At 47.8% G+C, this 23,168-nt stretch overlaps 1 protein-coding gene across 3 annotated transcripts in view; it reads left to right on the forward strand.

The window, feature by feature from the left end:
- The window catches only part of Ascc2 (activating signal cointegrator 1 complex subunit 2), a 42,930-nt gene extending 20,091 nt beyond the window's left edge, over positions 1 to 22,839 (forward strand). For all 3 annotated transcript variants that reach the window (XM_046427284.1, XM_046427285.1, XM_046427287.2), the window contains 14 exons: positions 134 to 244; positions 1,355 to 1,467; positions 6,067 to 6,141; positions 7,008 to 7,115; positions 7,342 to 7,410; positions 7,626 to 7,700; positions 9,286 to 9,478; positions 11,020 to 11,234; positions 12,187 to 12,306; positions 18,284 to 18,377; positions 18,451 to 18,572; positions 19,111 to 19,213; positions 20,690 to 20,769; positions 22,311 to 22,839. In XM_046427284.1, the coding sequence (XP_046283240.1) occupies positions 134 to 244; positions 1,355 to 1,467; positions 6,067 to 6,141; positions 7,008 to 7,115; positions 7,342 to 7,410; positions 7,626 to 7,700; positions 9,286 to 9,478; positions 11,020 to 11,234; positions 12,187 to 12,306; positions 18,284 to 18,377; positions 18,451 to 18,572; positions 19,111 to 19,213; positions 20,690 to 20,769; positions 22,311 to 22,482 (1,650 nt within the window). In that variant the 3' untranslated portion in view covers positions 22,483 to 22,839. The remainder of the gene's footprint in view (positions 1 to 133; positions 245 to 1,354; positions 1,468 to 6,066; positions 6,142 to 7,007; positions 7,116 to 7,341; positions 7,411 to 7,625; positions 7,701 to 9,285; positions 9,479 to 11,019; positions 11,235 to 12,186; positions 12,307 to 18,283; positions 18,378 to 18,450; positions 18,573 to 19,110; positions 19,214 to 20,689; positions 20,770 to 22,310) is intronic.
- Positions 22,840 to 23,168: the final 329 nt, after the last annotated feature.

A 23,168-nucleotide genomic window follows, 5' to 3' on the forward strand; every position in this document is an offset into this window, starting at 1 on the left:
GGGAACATGATATATTTCCTAGATTCAAGGCAGTTTTCAGATCACTTGTCCCTGGCTGTGAGTATGGGGTGGGGGTGGGGGATCTCAGATGATGGTTCAACACGATGTGAGAGTCCCTTCTTGCCTTTCACAGGTCTTCAGCAATATCCTCCAGCACTGTGGTTTGCAAGGGGAAGGGGCCAGCACCACACCACAGAAGCTTGAGGAGAAGAGCCGGTTGACCCCCAGTGACATGCCACTCCTGGTAAGATTGTCTTCCAGCCCATCCTCTTTCAGTTGAGTCCTTCTTGCCACAGCCTAACTGCTCCAAGATAAGGAAGATTGCCATGATAGAGGTCCCAGTGGCTTCTTCCCTTGCTCACAACTTCTATAACCCAGCAAACAGCTGGTTCTTCCCCTCACACAGGTGAATAATGTTTTCAGCAGGCTTGCATTTTTCTGGAAGCTTTATTTATAGGGTACTGGCAAGAACAGGAAACTAGAATTCAAAGGAGAGGGAGTAGTCCTCACTTAGTTCAACTCAGTAGGCTCATTCATGCTTTATTCCTTGAGCCAGTCATTTATTCAGTGAGTTTATTTTGAGGAGCACTCAGCTTGGGCCAGGCCCTGGAGGTAAAGCAGTAAGCAAAAGCAGACACAGCACCTGCTATGGCAGAACTAAGGAGTCTAATGAGGATGACAGACAGAAGGCAGACATTTAAGGAACCTGGGACATGTTTCAGGCATTGTGCTAAGCACTGGAGACAGAGCAGCAAGGCAGCCATAGACAGCACTCCTGGAGCTTGCAATCTGGTGGGGAAAGAGCCATTAAGCAAGTGTTTCAGAAGGGCACGTGCCAGGTGCTATGGGAACAAATCATTTTACCTTTTTCTGAGGCTCAGTTTCCTTAGCTCTAAAGTGGAGATCCTAACAGCTGCTCAGCCTACTTCTTAGAGTAATTGTAAGAATCAGTGAATGAGCAAGCATCCCGTGTCCTGTGAGGAAAGCTGGTCTTGATATTCTTGTCCTCATTAGGATATGCCTTCTCTTTGTGGGACCAGAGGTGTCGTGAGGAGATTAGAAGAGAGACTCTTATCTTAAAATAAAAGTAACCCTAGCCATCACCAGGTGGAGACCTACTGTGACTGTAGTAGCAAGACCCCTGAATTGGGAGACTAGCTGGCTCTCCCACATTGGCACTCTTAAGAGATGAATTAGCCAGGCTGTGCTTGGGGCCTCTACTGTTCTCTTTCCCTTCCCCCTTAGCAATTTTCTGCCTGCTGGGAATCCTGACTTTGTCAGCTGTGCCTTGTGTCCTCTGCAGAGCTGTCTATGAGGTGGAGAAGAATAATGCAGTGTTTTCTTTTGGCAACAGGAATTAAAGGACATTGTTCTCTACCTTTGTGATACCTGCACTACACTCTGGGCCTTTCTGGATATCTTCCCTTTGGCTTGCCCGACCTTCCAGAAACACGACTTCTGTTACAGGTACAGCAGGAATTTTGGCTGTTGAAATAGAGTCTCTGGTCCTAGGTACTCATACAACACATGTACTAGTTTCTTAGAATGTGCCAGTCCTGCTTCCAGCTTGGGGATGCCACAGTGAGGAAGACAGATGCGGCTTTTTGTTCATGTGGAGTCTATATTTTAGAAGCACTGCCAGTTTTATCTAAGAACAGTATAAGGAAGGAGGAAAACATAATCAAGAAGAGGGCAGTTTCAATTCTGCTTTGTTTCAAAGCCCCTCTGATGGGCAAACTCAGGGAGTGACAGTCAAGACAAAGTGGTCTAGCTCAGGGGAGAACACACAAGAAGACAACAGAGGTGCTCCTGACTGGAATCCCAAAATGACCCTTAAAAGAGATCTTGAAGAATGAATAGGGAGCCGTTCACTGTGGCGCATGCCTATAATCCCAGTGTCTCAGAGGCTAAGGAAACGGAGCCTCAGAAAGGTAAAATTATTTGCTCCTACAGCACCTGGTATGTGCCCTTCTGAAATACTTGCTTAATGGCTCTTTTCCCATAAGGAGGATCTTGAATTCAAAGCCAGCCTCACAAAAGTGAGGCACTCAGCAACCCAGTGAGACCTGTCTCTAAATAAAATACAAAATAGGGATGGGAATGTGGTTCAGTTATTGAGTGCTCCTGAATTCAATCCCTGGTACCCAGAAAAAAAGAATGAACAGGGAACCAGATGCGTACCTGTAATACCTGCTACTCAGTAGGCTGATGTAGGAGGATTGCTGGAGCCCAGGAGTTTGAGGCCAGCCTAGGCAACATAGCAAGATCTTTTTTTTGTTTGTTTTTTAAAAAAAGTAAAAAAAAAAATATATATATATATATATATATATATACACACACACACACACACATACATACATATGTTTGTATGTAAAATATATAAAAATTTATATGCACACGAAGTCATTTTCAAATAAATATAATTATACTAATAATAAAAATGAACAACTATTAGCAGCTCTTTGGGGTACATCTATACCTGGCTTCTCACCTTGGCCACCTCACATCCACCCCTTCCCAACTCAAATTCAAACTCCCCATTCCAGCTACACAGTCCCTCACCATCCTCCTAAAGATCAGCACTCCCAAAGCCCTCTCTTTCTTTCTCTCAGGCTAACCCTAGTCATGGCTCTCCTTTTCCTCTGTTTCTCTACCTATCTTTCTTTCTCTCTCTCCTTCCACTCCTCCTTGCCATGTAGTATTCCAGGTCCACCTCCTCCCTGTGTGCTTCCTGGTCATGCTCACACATGGGATTCCTTCTTCCTAGAACCAGATGTGCTACACATAGAATACGCTGCTCTGGTAATTGAAAATGCAATTGCCTCTTTTATATATATATATATTTCTTTTTAGTTGTAGATGGACATGATACCTTTATTTTACTTGTTTATTTATATGTGATTCCGGGGATCGAACCCAATGCCTCATGCATGCTAGGCAAGCACTCTACCACTGAGCTACAACCCCAGCCCAACAACTGCCTCTTTTCTGTGATGTAATTCTTCCACCAAATGTCTTAAGCTTCCCAAAGCCTGAACTGAAGCTTAAGTGCGTCAGTCAGTGCTGAATTTTTAGCAGGTATTCTGCAACCACTTGTCTATCCTTTGACTGCTTTCTGGTAATCTATCTTATTTCAGTACCATACGTACCATAAGATAACTAAGCCAAAAGAGGCAGGCCCTACTAAGCCTGGCACCAGAAGAGGACAAAGAGGGCAGTTTGGCCCCGGCAGGTTGAGTTGTTGCCAGGATACATTGCTGGTGGGAGGGTAAATTGGAACATCCCCTATGTAGGGTGATTTGGCATGATCTCTGAGTGTTAAAAGATTCACATACCATCTGCCCCTACTTCTAGAAATTATTACTCAGATATATCTGCAAAGGTGCAAAGTTATTCTGGGCAGCATTCTTGTAATAGCAAACAATTGAAAAAACCTAAAGATCCATCTGTGGGGTCTGGTATCCAAATGTGTACAGTGAAATTCTACCCATCCATATTGAGGGTGTTTTACGCACTGCCACAGCCCTGCCATTAAATAAAACAGTAAAAGGCAAATAGCATGTATAGTACTCATAATATGCCAGTATTCAATTTTTTAAAAGCTGGGAGAGGGTTGGGGGTGTAACTCAGTGGTAGAACACTTGTTGGCATGCTCAGACCCTGGGTTTGATCCCCAGCAGTTAAAAAGGCGGTGATATATAATGTGAATATTTGTTTATATATGCATGTATAAATGCATCTTTAGAAAATTCCACAAAAGGACTAGTGGCAGTAGCTGTGTATAGGGAACAGAATTGGGAAAGGGAGACTTTTCATAGTATATGTTATACTTTTTGAGTTTTGAACCATGTGAATATATTATTTATTCACAAAGTTAAAAGGCAGAAAGAGATATAACAGGGATACATTGGGTAGATGTGAGAAGGAAGAGGAGGAAGGTGAAAGAGGGAGGAGCGATAGAGCTGCATGGGTGACTCCAGTCCTTTCCAGAAAGCAGTCAGAGGTCACTGCATTTGCCAGCAGCCGTTCTTGGCCTTTAGCACAGCTGGAACAGGCTGAGCCAGCCACAGGCTATTTGTGGGTCAAAGGCAGAGTTACTGTCGGTCAAAGTGTTTCTTTTTCTTCCCCCTCACCAAGATGGGTGGTGGCTCTTCCCTACCTCCACAGCTCCTCACCAAAAAAAAAAATCTACCCTTCTAAAACTTACCTCCGTCTCCAAAGACCCTCAAAAGACATCTGTACCCCATTTGAGGAGATGTTTTAACAAAATGGGAAAATCTTCTGATAAGTGAAAACACACAGGGCACAAAATTCCAAGAATAGTAAAATCCTCTTGGTGATTTTAATTTTCTACTTTGTGTATTTTCCAAATTTCCTATCAGCATGTGTTGCTTTTATCATGAGGAAAAAATACCTTTTTTTTTTTTCCCAAGTGGACAGCTACAGACCTACCCCCTTTTTGAGGGGGAAATGCTGATCAGCACTTTATTCTATCTGGGAGGCTGATCAATCCTAGTGTCTCATTTTTCACAAATAGAGGAGACCAAGGAGGGCAGAACACCAGCTGCCATCTCTGGCACGTGTCAGCACTAGATAAATGTTTTGTTGAATGGGTAAGTAAATGACATAATAGATGAATATATGGATGGGTAGGTGGAGTTGAGCAGATCCCAGAAGCTGCTGAGAATAGTAGAAAGAGACGCCCAGCAAGAGTGACAACCAGAGGCTACTGAGAATAGGCCAGTGTCTGGCAACATGCAGGTTGCCAGCCCCTTCACACTATCCTGGGAATGCCCGTGCCTGTGCCCCCTTTCTTACTTCACAAGGAAGATACTCATGGTGCCAAGTGGGCAAAGTGGTCTCCCTCCCTGCCCTATATTCTCCTCCATGTTTTTCTTCACCCCAGCAGGATCCTTTGGATAAAGCCTCCCATGGCTTCGACTGTCCCACCCCTGCCAGCACTTCACAGCTCCTCGCAATCTTCCTTCTACTGACTGGAATCATCTCTCATGGTTACCAGCTCCTCTTCCTGCTGTCCTGCTTCATTCCCCGACACTCCCCAGGCTCCAGGCCTCTACATGCTTCACTTTGCCTATCTAAAACATCCTTCCTGCCACTGCAACCTTTTTCTCTGTCTGAAAGATTCCTGTTTATTTCCCCTTTCCCTCAAGATAGGGTCTCGCCTGTTACCCAGGCTGGTCTTGAACTCCTGGGCTCAAGTGATCCTTCCTCTTTCTCCTTAATTGCTGGGACTACAGGCGTACACCAACTGAGTTTACATATATAATTTTTATTTTATTTTATAAGAATTACAGAAATCATTCTAACTGAATTAACTTATAAACCAGTGGAGACATTTAAATCATGAGCACATTTAGTCTGTTTTGAACAAATACAAATATCGGGTTGACATTTTCATATTAAAACAGTTTTTAAAGATTGCAAATCATGGGGCTGGGGTTGTGGCTCAGCGGTAGAGAGCTTGCCTTGCAAGTATGAGGCACTGGGTTCCATCCTCAGCACCACATAAATAAATAAAATAAAGGCTGTGTTATGTACAACTAAAAAAAAATTTAAAAAAAAAAGATTGCAAACCATGGGCTGGGGATATAGCTCAGTTAGTAGATTGCTTGCTTCTCACATGCACAAGGCCCTGGGTTCAATCCCCAGCACCACAAAAAAGATAAAAAGTAAAAATAAAGATTGCAAATCATGCACAAACTAAAGCTTTTTCTTTATATCCCATAGCATGATAAGAAAGGTTTATAGAGAGCAAGAAAAAAGGACAATCATGTATGTTTCTCAAACCTTAGAGAGTCCTGGACGTCCCTCTGGGTGCTCTGATAGAATGGACAGCTATAGGCCAATTCCCATGAGGTTGTTGGTGGGATCAGCATCGTGAGTCAGTCTGGGTTGGACTCGGGGAAGCACCAGCATGGTCCCAAGAGAAACTGGTTGTGGGAGCAACAAAAGGGCCTCTCCCCTCCCTTGAATTGGCTTTGGTTTTTTAACAAAGTGTGGTATTTATGAACTAATCCGGTGTTTTGCCCATATGTGCTTCCACAGACTAGCTTCCTTTTATGAAGTGGCAATTCCTGAAATGGAGTCTGCAATTAAGAAGAGGAGGCTTGAAGATTGCAAGTGAGCGGGGATAAAACTAAGAACATTGTGTGGGAAAGGGAGGCCTGAGCACAGGGCCTGCCTTCCCCAGCTGCATCATGCCCTCCACTAATGCAAGGGGGCAGGATCAAGAGCTGTGTAGCTTCAAGCTCATGCATCCCTACCTAGCAGCTTCTTGGCCTCTACATTTTTTGTTTTCCATTTCTTAATCTACCACTGAGCTACTTCTTTACCTATTAAGACTATGTTTTTTATTATATATGGCAGCAGAATGCATTGCAATTCTTATTACACATATAGAGCACAATTTTTCATATCTCTGGTTGTATACAAAGTATCTTCACACCAATTCCTATTTTCATATATGTACTTTGGATAATAATGATCATCACATTTCACCATCAGTTATAACCCCATGCCCCCTCCCTTCCCCTCCAACCCCTCTGCCCTATCAAGAGTTCGTCTATTCCTCCCATGCTCCCTCTCCCTATCCCACTATGAATCAGCCTCCTTATATCAAAGAAAACATTCGGCATTTGGTTTTGGGGGGGGGGTTGGCTAACTTCACTTAGCATTATCTTCTCTAACTCCTATTTTGAAGTAAATGCTGTAAGGAATTGTGTGAGGACCTGAGAAGAAAGATTTCAACAAGTAGAAAGTTAAGTGCACAAAGGTTCTAAAGTTCTGCTTGGCCACTAAGTCCATTAACCCAATGTCCCCAAATACTGGCAGTCAATAGGATGGGTTGCCCCTGTGATTAAGTCCCTGTTCCTGAGAAACAGCCTTGGAGCTAGCTCCCTAGGAAGGACCCAAAACTGCTGGGAAGGGGCTCCTTTAGTGCCTTTTTCTTTCCTAATCTGTTTCTGTTTTTCTCTTTGCTGTCAAAGGCTTCTAAGTGACCTGTGGCAGAGGCTCTCCCATTCCAAGAAGAAGCTAATGGAAGTTTTTCACATCATCCTAAATCAGATCTGCCTCCTTCCCATTCTAGAAAGCAGGTAACCCCTGGACTAAGACCCCCTCCCCAAACATAGCAGGAGCATTCCCATTATTCTATCTTGGCTTCTTTCCCTGCTCTGGGGTTCACTGAGCAGATAGAAAACCCAGAAAAATTTCTCTTTCCTCCAATTGGCCAGAGCCTTGCAGAGGACCAGGGTGGGTATGGAAGGGACCTGTAGATCATCTTGCACTGCATGGGCTCTTTTCCCTGGTGTCTCATTTCAGCTGTGACAATGTTCAGGGCTTCATTGAAGAGTTCCTTCAGGTCTTCAGCTCCTTACTGCAGGAGAAAAGGTAAGTGTGGCTAAGCTTGGACCAGTAGTGGCCTGGTTCTCCCACCAATCCCCACAGGGCCTTACAGAGGGGAGCCTTTGCCATATGCTCACCATAGCGCTAAGTTTCTGACACTTGTTGGTTGGGTAATATACATAAATGGGGAGTAGCCCTGCAGTAGAACAATGTCCCTGTGGTCCCATCCCTGTCCCTACTATCTGCTCTCTGCCCCTCAGGTTCCTCCGGGACTATGACGCACTCTTCCCTGTGGCTGAAGACATCAGCTTGCTGCAGCAGGCCTCATCAGTCTTGTATCCTTCTTCCACAGCCCTCTGGGATGGGGTCTGGCCTGATCAGGTCAGACACAACCTCCTGGGAGCCAGAGAGGCAGAGAGAGGGTTAGTCCCAGAACTCATGGATCAGCCAGCTAACTTTAAAGGCCTACCAAGGACTCAGCCCTGCTTTTTCTAGAAGAGATGACTACTCTAATGCTTGATGCAGGGAAGGTACAGCCCTGCTTTTTCTAGGTGTCTCTTGAGTATCTGGGCCTGTGTGACCAAGTTGAACTTGTGCTTATCCTCATTGTCCTTATTGTAGGAGGGACAGACTAGTAAACAGGCAGTTAGAGAATATCACGTAAAAGAAATTCATCCAGACATGGTGGCACATGCCTGATATTCCAGCAACTTGGGAGGCTGAGACAAGAAGATGGAAAGTTTGAGACCAGCTTCAGCAACTTGGTGAGGTCTTAGGCAACTTAGCAAGACCCTGTCTCAAAATAAGAAATAAAAAGGGCTGGGGATGTGGCTTAGTGATAAAATGCCTCCAGTACAAAAAAAAAAAAGAAAAAAAAGAAAAGAATTCAGATGGCATCTCACCTAGCAGAGGTCAGGGTGAGGGTGTCTGATGGAAGTGATGCCCAAGCTGAGAACAGAAGGAATAAGAGATGATCAAATCAATAGCTATGGCAAGAGCAGGTATTCCCAAGGGTTAAAGGGCAAAGAGAACTGGCTTCTTTGAGGAACCCACTGATGTCATGTGTGGATTACATGGTGCAGCTGTGTGTTAAAGGGTCTTTACAGGAGGGTATTGGAAATGTGGCACATGATCTAGGGGCCAGCTGAACTGCACAGCCGTGGGATGACCTTTGTTGAGAAGTTTGGTTTCTATTCTACAATACTGGGGAGCATGGAAGGCTGTAGCTGTAAAGCAGGTAACATGGTCAGGTATACACTTTAGAAAAGCTCCATCCAGCATAGGAAGAACATACTACACTGGTCTGGGACCACAGGAAGTCCAGGGGCCAGCGAGGAGGCTGCTGCAGCATCCAGGGATGGATGATGGAGTTTGCACTAAAAGTGGAGTGAGGGTACTGGAGGTGACTCTTGGGTTTCTGGTTTGACAGTACCTTGGGTGGTAGAAAGGGAGAAAGGACAGGAAGCCTGTTGGCCATTTGGGTATCTGGAATAGGTTGTTCATTTTTGCTTCAGGGACCTCTCTGGGTTCCCAGCCTTTGCAGAATGCCCTGCAAAGTTGAACAGGAGGCCCAATGGCAGTGGCTCCATTGGCTGTCCTCCTGGAGGTCAGTGCAGAAGAATTGCTGTTGGTTCATCCAAACACCTGACACTGATGGTGGCCCCTGATCGTCTGCCCAGAGCTGCTTTCTTTTGAGTGGCAGGTACTGGGCTGTAAGGCCAGCATGACTGTGGTCTGTCTGACCCACTGCCGACACAGCCCAGGTACCAGTGACATCCACTGGCTCAGCCCCAAAAGCCCCTGGCAAGAGCTACATGGTTGAATCCTGGGGAGAGACTGAGAAATCTGCCTGCCTCAGAGTTGGGAAAGCTGAGAAGGACATGGGACCCAAGAAACAGAGCCCTTAACACAGCCTTACAGGGATGAGACACGGACTGCCTACATCCTCCAGGCAGTGGAGAGCGCTTGGGAAGGGGTGGACAGAAGGAAAGCAATGAACACTAAAGACCCATCAGTGGCCGAAGATCCTAACGGGGATTCTAATGGGGTCACGGTAACAGCAGAAGCAATCAGTCAAACACCATCACATCCAGAGAACTCAGAGGAAGTGGAGGTATATGTCTTGGGGAGGTGCTATACACTGCTTCCTGGCCCCCCTTGGTCTTTCTGAGGGTAGGGCATGGGCCAACCTCCTTCTTTATTCCTGCACTCAGGGAAAAGGTTTCTTTTGGGATTGATAGCCTCTAGTTTGCTGTCAGTTCTGTTCTGCCTTTAGGGAGTCCAAAGCTGAGACTAGGCTAGAGTGAGTATGAAGAGACAGCAAGTCACTTAAGCCAGTGAAGTCTCGATTTCCCCTCTATAAAATGAAGAGATGAAGCTTTATCCATGTGAAATGCTTTCCCAAGCTCTCCCTCATACAGGTAAAAGTAGAGCTCCTTTGCTGCCTGGTCCCACCCATGGTATCCTTGAAAGCTCCTCCATGGGACCACAGGGCTCTACTGAACAAGTTTGGAGGCTTTAGATCTAGTGTTTCCTCTCCAGGCTTTTCCAAAACTCTCCCCCCTACGTTGTCTGCAACATAGCATGATGTAGGGATGGAGACCATATAAACTCAGGTCAGGTTGCTCAGATTGTAACCTATTCTGCCACTCACCAGATGAGTAGCTTTGGGCCTGTCACTCCTGTTGAGCCTCAGTTCCTCATCTGTAAGGTGGGGATAGATGCAGTGCCCACATCTGAGCCCAATTGGACATTGGTGCCCATTAATAACTAAGGCTCTTCTTCCTGTGAGGCCCCACGCTCCATGATTCTCCCAGAGCCTTGGAGAATCGCAGCCCCCTCTACCTTTTCCCATCCTTTTCCCCATTTGTCTTTTTATCTGAGTCATGGAGGATCTATATTATTATTTATTTATTTTTGTGGTGCTGGAGATTAGACTCAGGGCCTTACACATGCTAGCCAAGTGCTAACTACTGAGCCACACTATAAAAAGACTTTTTTCCACATTGAATAGTATATAAAATGAATCCCCCTTATTGTAAAGAACATAATTAAAAAGGAAAACTCCACAAACCTTGCCTGGTGGTTGCTATTTCCTTGCAACATCATCCATCTTGTTAAGAATTGGTAAAGAACCAGGCACAGTGGCACATGCCTATAATCGCAGTGGCTCAGGAGGCACAAGGTACTAAGCAACTTAGTGAGACCCTGTCTCTAAATAAGATAAAAGACAGGGCTGGGGGTGTGGCTCAGTGGTTGAGTGCCCCTGAGTTCAATCCCCAGTACCCCGCCACCAAAAAAAAAGAATTGGTAAAAGACCTTTAGTAGAACACGTTTATGGAATCCCTTGTCTACACCAGGTTTATGAGCATTATCTCTTTGAACCATTTGAAACAACCCCATGAGGTGAGTCGTAGTATGTTGCTTTATAAAGAGGAAACAGGTTCAAAGAAGGAAGTACCTACCCAAATCCACACAGCTAGAAATAGCTCAGCCAGTAAATCTTAAGAGTCCCACTTTCATCGAGGAGGAAATGGAAGCTCAGAGACTTGAGTCACTCAGTTAAGATCAAGATCCCACAGTGCTGTTTGGGGTCTGTCGCGCTGTCACCCTTGGGCTTCACCTTCCCCTCCCTCACTCTGGCTCTTACTACAGTGCATGGGTGCAGCCGCTGCCCCGGGCCCTGCCGTGTGTGGTGTGGAGCTGGACTCACTCATCTCTCAAGTGAAGGACCTGCTGCCAGACCTTGGGGAAGGCTTCATCCTGGCCTGCCTAGAACATTACTCCTATGACCCAGAGCAGGTGATCAACAACATCCTGGAGGAGCGGCTGGCCCCTGCCCTCAGCCAACTGGACCGTAGCCTAGACAGGTAGGAGAGACAGGTGGGAGGAGGCCCCAGGGCCTACCTGCCTCAGGGCTGGGGCCTTTTTCTCTGCCTCCTACTCTTTCTTCCCTGGTGCCCCAGGACTCATCTTGTTCTCTCTTCCCCACAGCAGAGTTTCCCAACAATTTAATTAATGTTAAATTATCCTCTTTGGGGAAACATAAAACCCAAGGCCCCCAGAAAGTTCTCAGTGCACACTTGGATGTCCCTGCTGTGTGTTGTGGGAAGACAGATTACAGACACGAGATGTAACAGAAGGGTGGCCAAGCCCTTTAGAGTTCCTAAGTTCCTAACCTATCCTGTCCTTACCACCTTCCCGGTAGATTTCCAAAAGAAGATGGCCAAAGCTCTTCTCATATCCATCACCCCTACCCTTTCGGACTTTCGCCCACTGTTAAGAGCATCACTGAGTGGTTCTTCCATGAACAAATAATGTTTACTGAATGAAAGAGTGAAGTTAGCTCTGTGCCTTTAGTCAAGTTTCTCAGATTCCTTGGCCCCCATTTTACAGATGAGGGTGCTGAGGCACAAAGAGCTAGGGTATAACTCGGTGGCAGAGCATGTGCTTAGCATGCATAGAACCCTGGGTTCAATCTCTAGTACCAAAAAAGAAAAAAAAAGAGGTTGACCAATCTATGACTCCCTATCTCATAGGGCCATTGTGAGCATTCAATGAGGGTGGAGCTTTTTTAAGAGATAAAATGAAAATCATTGTGGGTGGTCCCTTAGGACTGAGGGGGAGCTTCATTTGCAGGGTGGCTGTGTTCTCAGGCAGGCCCAGATGGGGCAGGGCCTTGACTCCCCGATAAAGGTTTTCAGCTTGTTTCCTAGGTGTGGCTATTGAAGGGAGTGAAAAATCTGATGGATAGAATGGCAATGGGGAATAGGACACAGGTACACAGGATCCCCTAAATGGGTTTCTGTCCTATACCCCCAGACAGGTGAATCCAGACCCCACTCCCCTGCTGACATCTCGTCACAACATCTTCCAGAACGATGAGTTTGATGTGTTCAGCAGAGACTCAGTGGACCTGAGCCGAGTGCACAAGGGCAGGAGGTGAGTGCCTTGGGTCCTAGGGAAGCTGGAGAAACAAAAGAGCCCATCTTTACAGAACTGGCCTCTGGGGTGTAAGCTCAGGGGTCCCTTTAAAGCCTGGCCCTGGGCACTCCCAGCAGGCAGGAACGGGTTCTCTAATGACTGTGCTTCAGGTTCTGGCTGTGCAGAAAGATTGTTGGTGAATCCTTGTTAATAGCAAAAGGACAGATGGGCCAAATCTGTCACTCTCTTCCCTTCTTATTGTATCTTTTGATGTATTGACCATTGACATTCTGGGTGGTAGAATTGGACAGTGCTTCCCAGAAGCTACTCTTTGACCTGATATTCCCCAGGCTGTGACAAAATGAGAAAATCAAGGATTTGCACTGAATGAGCTTTTCCGAGGTGAACATATTCCATTTTAAGACCTTTTCTATTTATTTTTAGTATATGCCCATCCTACTTTTTCAGCACTGAAAAGTCCATTCATGCCTATTGATTCATTTAACAAATATTTGCTGGGTACTTACAGCATTCTAGGCCCTGGATTAATTAGTTTCTGGAACTGTAGTGGGGAGCGAAACAGATATGGCCCATGCCCACATGGAGTTTGCATTAATCAGCTTGTCAAACAAGAAATGTCACATTGCAGATAGAACAAGGGCTATCAGGTAGATGTGCACAAACTTCTGTGCTTTTAGTGGGGGCTTCAACCTGGACAGGAAGAGTTGAGAAAATGACATGGGACAGAAAGCTAAAAGACCTGAGGGTTGAGTTCTGCGAAGGACGGAAGGAGAAGCTCTCCAAGCAGACTGAACAACAGGGACAGTGGCCCCAGGGCTATTGTGAGCATGGTGAGGCTCCCATCCACTGATGTGTTTTATGCTTTGAAAAGATCACCTGTCTTTGGAATGGTGACCCACTGGAGGAAACCGGAATCAGTGGTGATGGTGGGGAGTACACAGCCAAGTTGAGAATGGCAAAGTGAGACATTGCAACACTATGCTATTCCCTGAGAGTTCTGAAGTGGTGTTGTTGGTCCATGGAACTCAGAAATCTGGAAACCTCTGGACAAATGCTGCCTGCCTTTTCCCCTGTCATAATAATGGGATGGAGATGGTTCAGAAAGGAAGGAGATTGGCTGTGTTCTTGAGGCTGTTGATTTGGTTAGAATCCTGTGCTGTGCCCCCTTCCTTGGGCTGTCCAATGCTGGAAGCTTGGCTGGCCAAAGGTTTAGGGAGCAGGCTCAGGGCATCTTTAAGCCATCTGGCTGGCTGGACAGGAAGCACTTGCAAACTGCTTAGTCACACACGTTGCAACATCCCCAGATCCCCACCAGAGATGTCTCACTGGCCACTGTGCCAAGCCAGCATGACCCTCAGCAGCTCCTGCTATGGGAGAGTAGCAGACAGGTGTCCCCCAAACTGATGGAAGGCTAGCCCCTAGTCCAACCCAGGGAACCTGATTGGTAGGACCCCCACAGAACTTAGGCATCTCTGGACCTGGCCTTTTCCCTTGTATTTGATCTGTGGGTTTTCCCAGAATCAACCTACCTCACCACACCTAGGTTGTAGATCACCCACAAGCATTTGCCAAGGGGTTGGTTCCAGCTGTCAGGGTTACCAGAAGGGCTGGTGCTGAGGCAGTCAGGTGTCTGAAGGTCTCTGCCTCTGATCCTGAGGCACTCAAGGCTGTCAGGCAGAGACTGGGTGGCCTGTGTTCACTGAACCCACTGTGCTAGATAATCCAGGGGCTGTGGATTGCAAAGAGGCAAAGCCTCCATTCATGTAGTCATTATTTATTTATTCATTCAGCAAATATTTATTAAGCGATTTACTAGCACCAGATTCTGTGCTAAACACAAGAGAAACAAGGTGAGCCAGCCTCCTGGGCCTTGCTCTTAAAGGGCAGAAATCGTGGGAAAAACAGACCATTAAACAAGCAGGTGCGAGTGGGAAGGGCCTGGGATGGGGTACACTGGAAGTTCAGCAGGGACACCTGTGTTAATCAGGGCAGGGCAGCTGGCTCATGGCCCCACCCTCCAGAGCCCTTGAAAAATTAAGTAGCACACGGCAGATCACACTCAGGTGTGTTGTTGGATCCCGTAGGGTGCACTCAAAGGCTTAGGTAGTAAGGAGACCCATTCCCTTGCATGACAAGGAGCTGCAAAACAGGACCATGTGGGCGTGGTTCACCTGTGCTGTGGGAGCATGGTCCAGGACACATCAGTTCTGTGTTTTGAGGCTTCCTTTTGGTGGTTACATTGGTCTCTTGAGGCTGCAGTGGGGCTGCAGCTATTTCACTGAGGCTTCCTGAAATGTTAATGCTAAGAGGAACTCCAGACCAGTGTGTTTCTATCTCTCTTAGAAAACAGAAAACCTTGGGGCTCGGGATGTGGCTCAAGTGGTAGCGCGCTAGCCTGGCATGAGTGAGGCACTGGGTTCGATCCTCAGCACCACATTAAAAAATAAATAAAATACAGATATTGTGTCCACCTAGAACTAAAAAATAAATATTTAAAAAAAAAGAAAATAGAAAACCTTGCCTAGAAATTTCTCTCTCATCAGGAGAACTGAATCATAGGGCTCTAACATGGTATGCCATGGTGGAAAGGCCTAAACAAAATGAGGGTCTATGGGGGTGTGACTAAGGTGGAGGGTGGCTGCTGGGTAGACACAAAGCAACTGTGTTGCAGGTGTATCAAAGCCAATGAAGGAAGGAAGCCAACTAACTAATTCCCTTGGAGTGTTCCACGGTGCCCTAGAAGATAACAAGTCTTTTCCCTCATTTTTGGTTCTGTGGTCAAAAATGTATGTTCTCTCTACCTCTGGGAGAATCATAGAGCAGGTTAACATTTAAAGGCCCTGATATACCCTGTAGTAAAGAAGCAGGGTTCACTTTGTTCACTTCTGTACGTCATCTTATTTCAACTCTGGGAAGTGGGTGCTGGAGACAGAACTGAGGTTTAGTGAGGTAGGAGACTTGAGCTTGGTCATGCAGCTCAGGAAGTAGCAGAGCAGACCTTAGTCAGGAGACCTGTGTCAGCCCTGTGCTATTAGAATTTGGGGGGTGGGTACCAGGGATTGAACTCAGGGGCACTCAACCACTGAGCCCCGTCCCCAGCCCTATTTTGTATTTTGTACAGAGACAGAGTCTCACTGAATTGCTTAGTGCCTTGCTTTTGCTAAAGCTGGCTTTCAAAATCCTCCTGCCTCACCCTCCTGAGCCGCTGGGGTTATAAGTGTGCCCTAAGCCCTGTGCTGTTAGAAGCTGTGTGACCTTGGAAAGGTTGTTCTGCCTCTCTGGATCCCCTAGCACCTCAACTGAAAAATGAGGGATTTTTTGTCTCTTTAGGTCCCTAAGGAACAATTTGAGATGGGCCTTGAAGAACAAGGGTGAGGAGATGAGGGACAAGGTCTTAACTGGGTTTCAGGGGAGCCAGGGTTCCTGCACTCACTGTGATCTTGCAGCAGGCCAACTGGGTAACTTGCTCCAGAGCCACTGCTGCCTGTATTTCTAGACTAATCTTTTCTCAGATTTTTATTTTTCTTTATTTTATTTTTCTTTTCCTTCCTATCTCCAAATGAGTTCATGGGGCCAAAGCCCCACTTCCTCAGACAGGCTACTCAGGTACCACTGCCCTTACCTGTGTTCTTTTCCAGGGCCCAGCAGGTTGTCAGGCTTCTTTCTGGTCCTGTCAGGCAGCCATGTCACCAGAGGCCACCCAGTGCAAAAGAATGGCCCCACTGCCCAGAACCAGGGGTGGATGGACCAACCAGAGTGTGGCAGAAATGACAGTGACCTTTGCCTTCATTTTGGTCCCTGGCCCAGCAGAAATCCTGGCAGCTTGGCAGTCCCTGAGGAAGCATGTGCTGAATTCATGGATGTGTTCTCTTTTTTTTAGAGAATTTTTTTAATATTTATTTTTTAGTTTTTGGTGGACAGAACATCTTTATTTTATTTTTATGTGGTGCTGAGGATCGAACCAAGCACCCTGCGCATGCCAGGCGAGCACGCTATCGCTTGAGCCACATCCCCAGCCCCATGGATATGTTCTTGCCAGTGGCACTAGCCGCCTGGACAAGCTGGGGCCCCTTTCACTTCCTCTCTGTTTTCCAGCTTGGTGAAGAGAGCCAGACAGAAGGCTAGAGCCACGGACACAGACCCTGTTCCTTGGTGACTGTGAAAGATTTCTATGAACCAAGATCTCTCCCTGATCCAAATCAAATGCACTGTTTTTTCCACCATACCCTGGGGCTCCTGGTCCAATCTACCTTTCCTACCACAGAGCCTCATTACCTCTTCCCCCAGACCCATTAAGCCTCCAAGCTAGAGTTCATTTCTCCTGTTTCCATTCCATTCTGTGTCATTCAGCACATATTGTGTTGGTTGTTCTTTGCCCGTCACCCCCACTGTAGTGTGAGGGCAGCAGCTCCATCTTACACATTTCTGAATCTCTTCCCCATTCAGCCTCAGTACCTTGCCTGACATGTAGTAAGGCCTTAGTAAAGACTTGCAGAGAAGCAAAGCTTAGCCTGCCACACTGGGACCACAATACTGACCTGCCCCAGGCCCTTGTCCTAGGCAGATAGCCCCACAGACTCAGGTGCCAGCTCCTCCCGGCCCCAAAAGCCAGTTAAGATTTTTGTGGAAGCAGCATATAACTTTGTGTCTCTTCCCTTTTTTCTCCCATTACCCTTGATACATTCCAGAGTCCCGATTTCATAGCTAAGCTGGATTTTCTTGCCTGACATCTCGTATTGATTTTCCCCTGCAGGGCTAGAAACTACATTCCACAGGCCTGGATATGTGTCTGACAAGCCAAGTTTTTCTACAGGTTTGCAAAACTGTGGTCAAGAGACTTGAGTCCCCTCTAAAGGCTGCACTACAGCTCACTGTGACCCCAAGAACACCCCTTCTTCCTCCACTTCACCCAAGTTTCCTTGCCTGTGATATGATGGAATTTGGACTTCCAGAATTTTTTTTCCAGTGAATTCTTTTTTTTTTTCTTTTCTTTTGTGATAGTGGGGATTGACTGCAGGGACATTCTACTAATAAGCTGCACCCCAGGCCTTTTTATGTTTTGTTTTGAGGGTCTCCCTAAGTTGCCAAAGCTGACTTGAACTTGCGATCCTCCTGTCTTAGCCTTCTGAGTAGCTGGAATTACAGGTGTATGCCACCAGGCCTGGCTTCTAGTGAATTCTCCTATAGAAGCTGGACCTGTGGAACAGGAACATAGAAGACTTGCTCTAGTGAAGCAGGGGTGAGAGGAGGAGACCAGGATGCCTCTTCTCTCCACACCCCAAACGTTCTTAGGGCTCCTGTACGTTCACCAAGAAAGCCCTATGTAGCCTTAATTCTTTCTTGCTTATTTTAAAAGTTCAAAGACTCCAAGCCATCCTAGGGTCACCATTTGCTACCGTGACTCCTGGCCCTCTGCATTCACATACATCAACATATACCCACAGAAACGAAATGGGGTACCTTTGCTTTTGGGATCATTCTGGGTGTGTTTTTCTATAATTTGCTTTTTTCCTTGGCAATAAATCTTTCCCCATCACGACAAGTAAATCCACGTCATTCTTGAGAAGTACACGTGGCCAATCTATAAACAGATGAGACAGTTCATTTGGTCGTTTCACTCATGATAGATATTAGTCTCTTTCCGTTTCTTAATGTTACCAGCCAATGCTATAAAGAAAACTCCTGACATGCAGCCAGTGTTACTCTAGGGTAGACAGCTTGAAAGGGAATTTCCTGGTTGAACTGTGTACATGTATTAAATTTAATAGTTCGTGAGGTGTCCTGAAGAGGGGCTGGGCCCCTTCATGCAGGTATCTGCAGGTACCAGCACCTCCTGGTACAGGACAGTACAAGCCTCATTGTGGGCCAATCTGATGGGTGGAGAAGTGATCCCCAGTCTCTCTGGACCCATTGAACCCAAAGCTTAGAAGCCTGATGTTTTTAATCCTTTCTCCCTGCCATTTCCTTGGCCCAGGAAGGAGGGGAACACACGGAGCCTGCTGAACGACAAGCGGGAGGTGGTGGCCCAACGGCAGCGCTACGAGCAATACAGTGTGGTGGTGGAAGAGGTGGGTGCCTGAGCCAGGCCTCTACTGGGCACGGGAGGTCCAGCCAGCCCCTGAGCTGTATCTGCCATTGCAGGTGCCACTACAGCCAGGTGACTACCATGGTGATGACTATGAGGACGAGTACGATGACACCTATGATGGCAACCAGGTGGGCGCCAATGACGTAGACTCAGATGATGAGCTCATCAGCCGCAGGTGAGGTCACAAGGTGGTGGCATTCCAGGGGAAGAAAGGCTTTCTGGCCTTGGGGGGTAACGGGGGCTCTGAGCCTTCTGTTTACACAGATGAGGACAACAAGGCCTGGGCATGTGAGCGAGTCAGGGCAGAGCCGGGCCCACACCCAGGCTTCCGGACTCCTATTCCAGCGCTTCTTCACCCCAGTGGGGCAGCGTTTATTTGGGCTCAGGAAGTAGTTTTGCATTTTTCTTTTTAAAGAACAGAAAACATTTCCCAGTGGAATCTTGCAGACTTTCCTCAATACAGATCAAAGCAGAGCTTCCCTGGACAGCCCCAGGCCCCAGCTCAGTCTCCCCCTAATCCCTGGTGTCAAACCTGGTACCTCAAAGAATTTGGGACTGGTGCAAAAGCTAACTCGAAAAGCCCTCTGGGATTTCCCAGCCTCCTGAGCTGATCCTCTCCCAGTGGCTCCTTCGCCCCAGCCAGATCCCCTCTCGCGGAGCCCTCCCTCCAGGTTAATCTAGTCTTTGATCTTGCTTTCTCTCCACACCCTCAGGCCCTTCACCATCCCTCAGGTACTGAGGACTAAAGTGTCTGGAGAAGGGCAGGAGGAAGAGGAGGATGAAGAGGAGGAGGAAGCTGAAGAAGAGGCTCCCAAGGTACCTCCTTGGCAGGTGGCAGGGGTGGGTGGTGGATGAAGAGGAGGGTGCAGTTCTGAAGAATGAATCAGGAGCTCTGTGTCCCTCCCGGCTCCCTGCATTTGGCCCTGAGGCAGCCACAGCATCATAGGGAGGGGGGTCCTTTGAGCCCAGGCTGTCTGCTTAGAGAGCTGCTGGCTTAGAGCTTGCCTCTTAGAATTTGCCAGTTAGGGCCCAGGGGACAGATTAGAGGCTGGGCCTTTGAGCTGCCGGGGGTCATTAGGCCCACAAGCCTGGGGGCTAGGAGAAGAGATGCTGTCAGCCACTGTGCCTGGGGTGGCAATTCTTAAGCTTTGAGAAGCGTTAGAGCCCAGGGACCCTTGGAGATCATCTGGACCAGTGGGTTTCAAAGCCCTGTTTTCTAGCAGCTAAACTTTTCTTCAATCTAATCTTAGCTAGAACTTCAGCATATAAAACAGATAAAAGTAGCTCTGCTCAGGTTGAATGGGGCATCAGCCAGGGACCTTGGAGCCCTTATTACCCTCCCAGCAAGATGACAAATTCAGATGCTTCTGTGGCCAGGTTACCAGTGTCATTGAGTAGGGGGGCCTGGCAAGAATAGCACTGAGTGGTGAAAAGTACATGCTCCACCCAGGGGGGTTCCTTCATGGCCTGGAGTTTCCCCACATTTCCCTTCTTCCCAGCCCAGGGGTCAGCCCAGATTTTTATGAAAAATCTCCCAGTTTTTATACTACTAATTCTACTTGTTTGGGTTTGGATTTAAAAAAGAAAACAAAACTCTGGCCACCAAAGTCTGCCTGTGGTCCTATGGTCCTTAGGTCACATTTTCCCCTGCACTGGTCCCAGGCTTCTTGTTCTCCTAGAAGTTCTAGAGAATTCAGGAGTGTGTGGCACACCCCTGTAATCACGGCAACTTGGAAGGCTGAGGTAGGAGGATTGCAAGTTCAAGGCCAGCCTCAGCAACTTAGTGAGACTCTGTCTCAAACTAAAAAATTAAAGGGGCTGGGGATGTGAGTCAATGGTAAAGCACCCCTGTGTCAAATCCCCAGTACCAAAACCAAAAGAAGTCCTGGGGAGCAGGCTCTTGCACAGCACCCTGCTGCTGGCACTCAAGTGAGGCCAGACCTCCAGCTCCCAGGACAAGCTGGTCACCCACCAGAAGTCTTGGCTTCCATGCCCCTGCATGGCCTTGCCTCCTTGCTCCCATTTGTCACTGTCATTCTCTTAGCTATGGTTAGTCCACCCCACCAGCCTGTCCAGAGAGCTTCAGTTCCTTCAGCTGTCCCCTCCCTGGGGAGGAAGGAGGACAGTGGGGTCCCAGTGAGGCGCTAGACAGCAGCAAGTCCAGCTCCATTCCAGGGCATCCCCATGCCTGGCACACACTCATCAACAAGATTTATTCAAGCACCTCCCAGCACAGTTTAGGGAAATGGGACAGTTCATGATTCCAGATTTTGTTTCTTCTCCCTTCCGCAGCCTGACCATTTTGTGCAGGACCCTGCAGTGCTGAGGGAGAAGGCAGAAGCCAGGCGCATGGCCTTCCTTGCCAGGAAAGGGTAAGCATTCAAGAACCTAATTCTGATGAGAGGGAACCCATCTGAGGAAGGCCCAGCTGACCACCCAGGAAACCCACATATCAACCCAAAGTACTGCTTGTGTATTAATTTAATTCTCATAAGAACCCTAGGAAGTAGCTACTGTTATCAAGGCCAGAGATGTTAAATAACCTGCCAAAGATCACACAGCTAGTAGGAGTCAGATCAAAGATCAAAGATCAATATGGATGGGGCTGGGGTTGTGGCTTAGTGGTAGAGTGTGTGCCTTCCATATGTGAGGCACTGGGTTTGATCTTCAGCACCATATAAAAATAATAGAGGCATGTGTCCATCTACAACTAAAAAAATATTTTAAAAAAAGATCAATATTGAAGCAATGGTGTACATCTATAGTCCCACCTACTTGGGAGGAGGCTGAAGCAGGAGGATCATTTGAATCCAGGAGTCAGGGTTGGCAACCTTGTCAACAGTGAGACCCTGTCTCTTAAAAAAGAAAGAAAAAGGAAAAAAAAAAAAAAAGAGCTCAAATGGCTCACTTTGGGGTTCAAACTCATGACCATTACTTGACAGATATTGCAAGGTGTATCACCAGCATGGGAACCCAGTGTGTCCAGGGCTAGCTAGTGCTGGGCAGAGTATAAAGTGCAAGAATGCCTAGACAGACAGACACACATTCTTTATGGCTGAGACACATGACAGGGACATAGGAGCACTTGAACTGGACCCTGAAGAGTGGAAAGGGTACAGAGAAGTTTGTCGTGAAGGTAAAAGCGCAAGGCACAGGTATGGTCAGGACGAGGGTGTTCAGCAGGCAGCCCAAGTTCCTCTGTCTAGCCCCCTCTTTTTCTCAGTAAGGAAACTATCCAGAAGGGACAAGCATCTGCCTCCAAAGCAGGGATAGAGTCCCAGTCCCCTCATCCTGGAGCTCATACAGCACTGCCCTCTGGATACAGGAGGCCTCACAGGAGGGAAGACTTTGATCTTGTTCTGAAGGCAGTGGGAGCCACAGAAGGTTCTTGAGTAGGAAACAAAGCCACTCTGATTTCACACCCATCCCAACCCCCAGGCATGAAGCTCTGGGCAAATCCCAGCAGTTGAGACAGGCCACAAAGATCCCAGGTCATGTCTGTGAGCACATTTGGTTTTTGGATGCCACCAAGCAAGGCCCTGGGGTGTAGAACAGGAGGATTGTCTCATTTGCAGCAGGTGGCCCTAGATGCAAAAGGGAGGGGACACACTCCAAGCCCTCCTCCTCTCCTGCGGGCTTCAGTCAGTCTACTGGCTGTTCCTTCCCCCAGCTTAGCTGTATGGGCCCATCTGGAAACAAGGCTTGGAGAAGAGGAAATCCCAGATGTGGTGCTGGCCACAGGCCCCAGAGCCTTGCCTCTTGGGGCTCCATTTTCCCTCCCATCCAAAGTTGGGACCATGGGTGGCCTGGCCTAGAGGTGTGTCCTTTCCTGGTGACTTCTGAGGTAGGCTGTGGGTTCTTCCAGCAGACTTCTGACTGATGGGTTCTCCTGGGATGGGTTGTGCCCCCTCAGGTATCGGCATGACAGCTCCACAGTAGTGGCTGGCGGCCCCCGGGGTCACGGGCAGAGCCGCGAGACAACCCAGGAGCGTAGGAAGAAGGAAGCCAACAAGGCGACGAGAGCCAACCACAACCGGAGGACCATGGCCGACCGCAAGAGAAGCAAGGGCATGATCCCATCCTGAGGCCACCACGCCAGAGCCAGCAGGGCTTCCTCACCCAGTTGTCTCCTTGCCGGGTTACCAAGTTCAACTCCACCCCTCAACAGCCTCAGCTTTGCAGCCCCTGAGAAGGCCACCTCATTGTCATCTACCAGCCAGCCGTGAGCGCCTTCCTAAGGAACACACAGTGCCTTACCCCTCAGTGGAGGAACCTGTGGGGCCAGCGAGCAGTCTCCTTCCCCAGCTGCACTGGTGGGAAAGGGATAGGGACAGAGCCCCAGGCAAGCTCCCCAGACCTTGTGTGGCAAGTTTCCACTTCCCTGAAGTCTGTATCTTCAGAAACAACAAAAGGCCTGCCAATAAAGTTTCTGACCCTTCCAAGCAGTGATCCATGACGTGCCTATGAGCAACTCCCCGTGTCTCATTCTTCAGTGACAGCCGCCAACTGAAGGGCAAGAGGGCAGATGCCCCATGCTCCCTCCGTAGACCTTTTGTGCTTGCTCTCAGTTTAACTCCTCCCAGTGTTGCTTGTCTTGCTGTGTGACCCTTCCGAGCCCCCAGTCCCTGCCTGTTTGAAGAAAAAGCTGGAGCGCATGGAGTTCTGGGGTCCTTTCTGCTATCTCATTCAGTCCAGTGACCTCTGCCCTAGGAGGTAGGTACAGATGAGGAAAGTGAGAAATGGTAGGACACAGATGTCCAGTCTGATCCCT

This window comes from Marmota monax, unplaced genomic scaffold (assembly GCF_021218885.2).
Source record: "Marmota monax isolate L192 unplaced genomic scaffold, Marmota_monax_Labrador192_F-V1.1 WCK01_AAM20220418_F8-fsc00177, whole genome shotgun sequence".
Lineage (NCBI taxonomy): Eukaryota > Metazoa > Chordata > Mammalia > Rodentia > Sciuridae > Marmota > Marmota monax.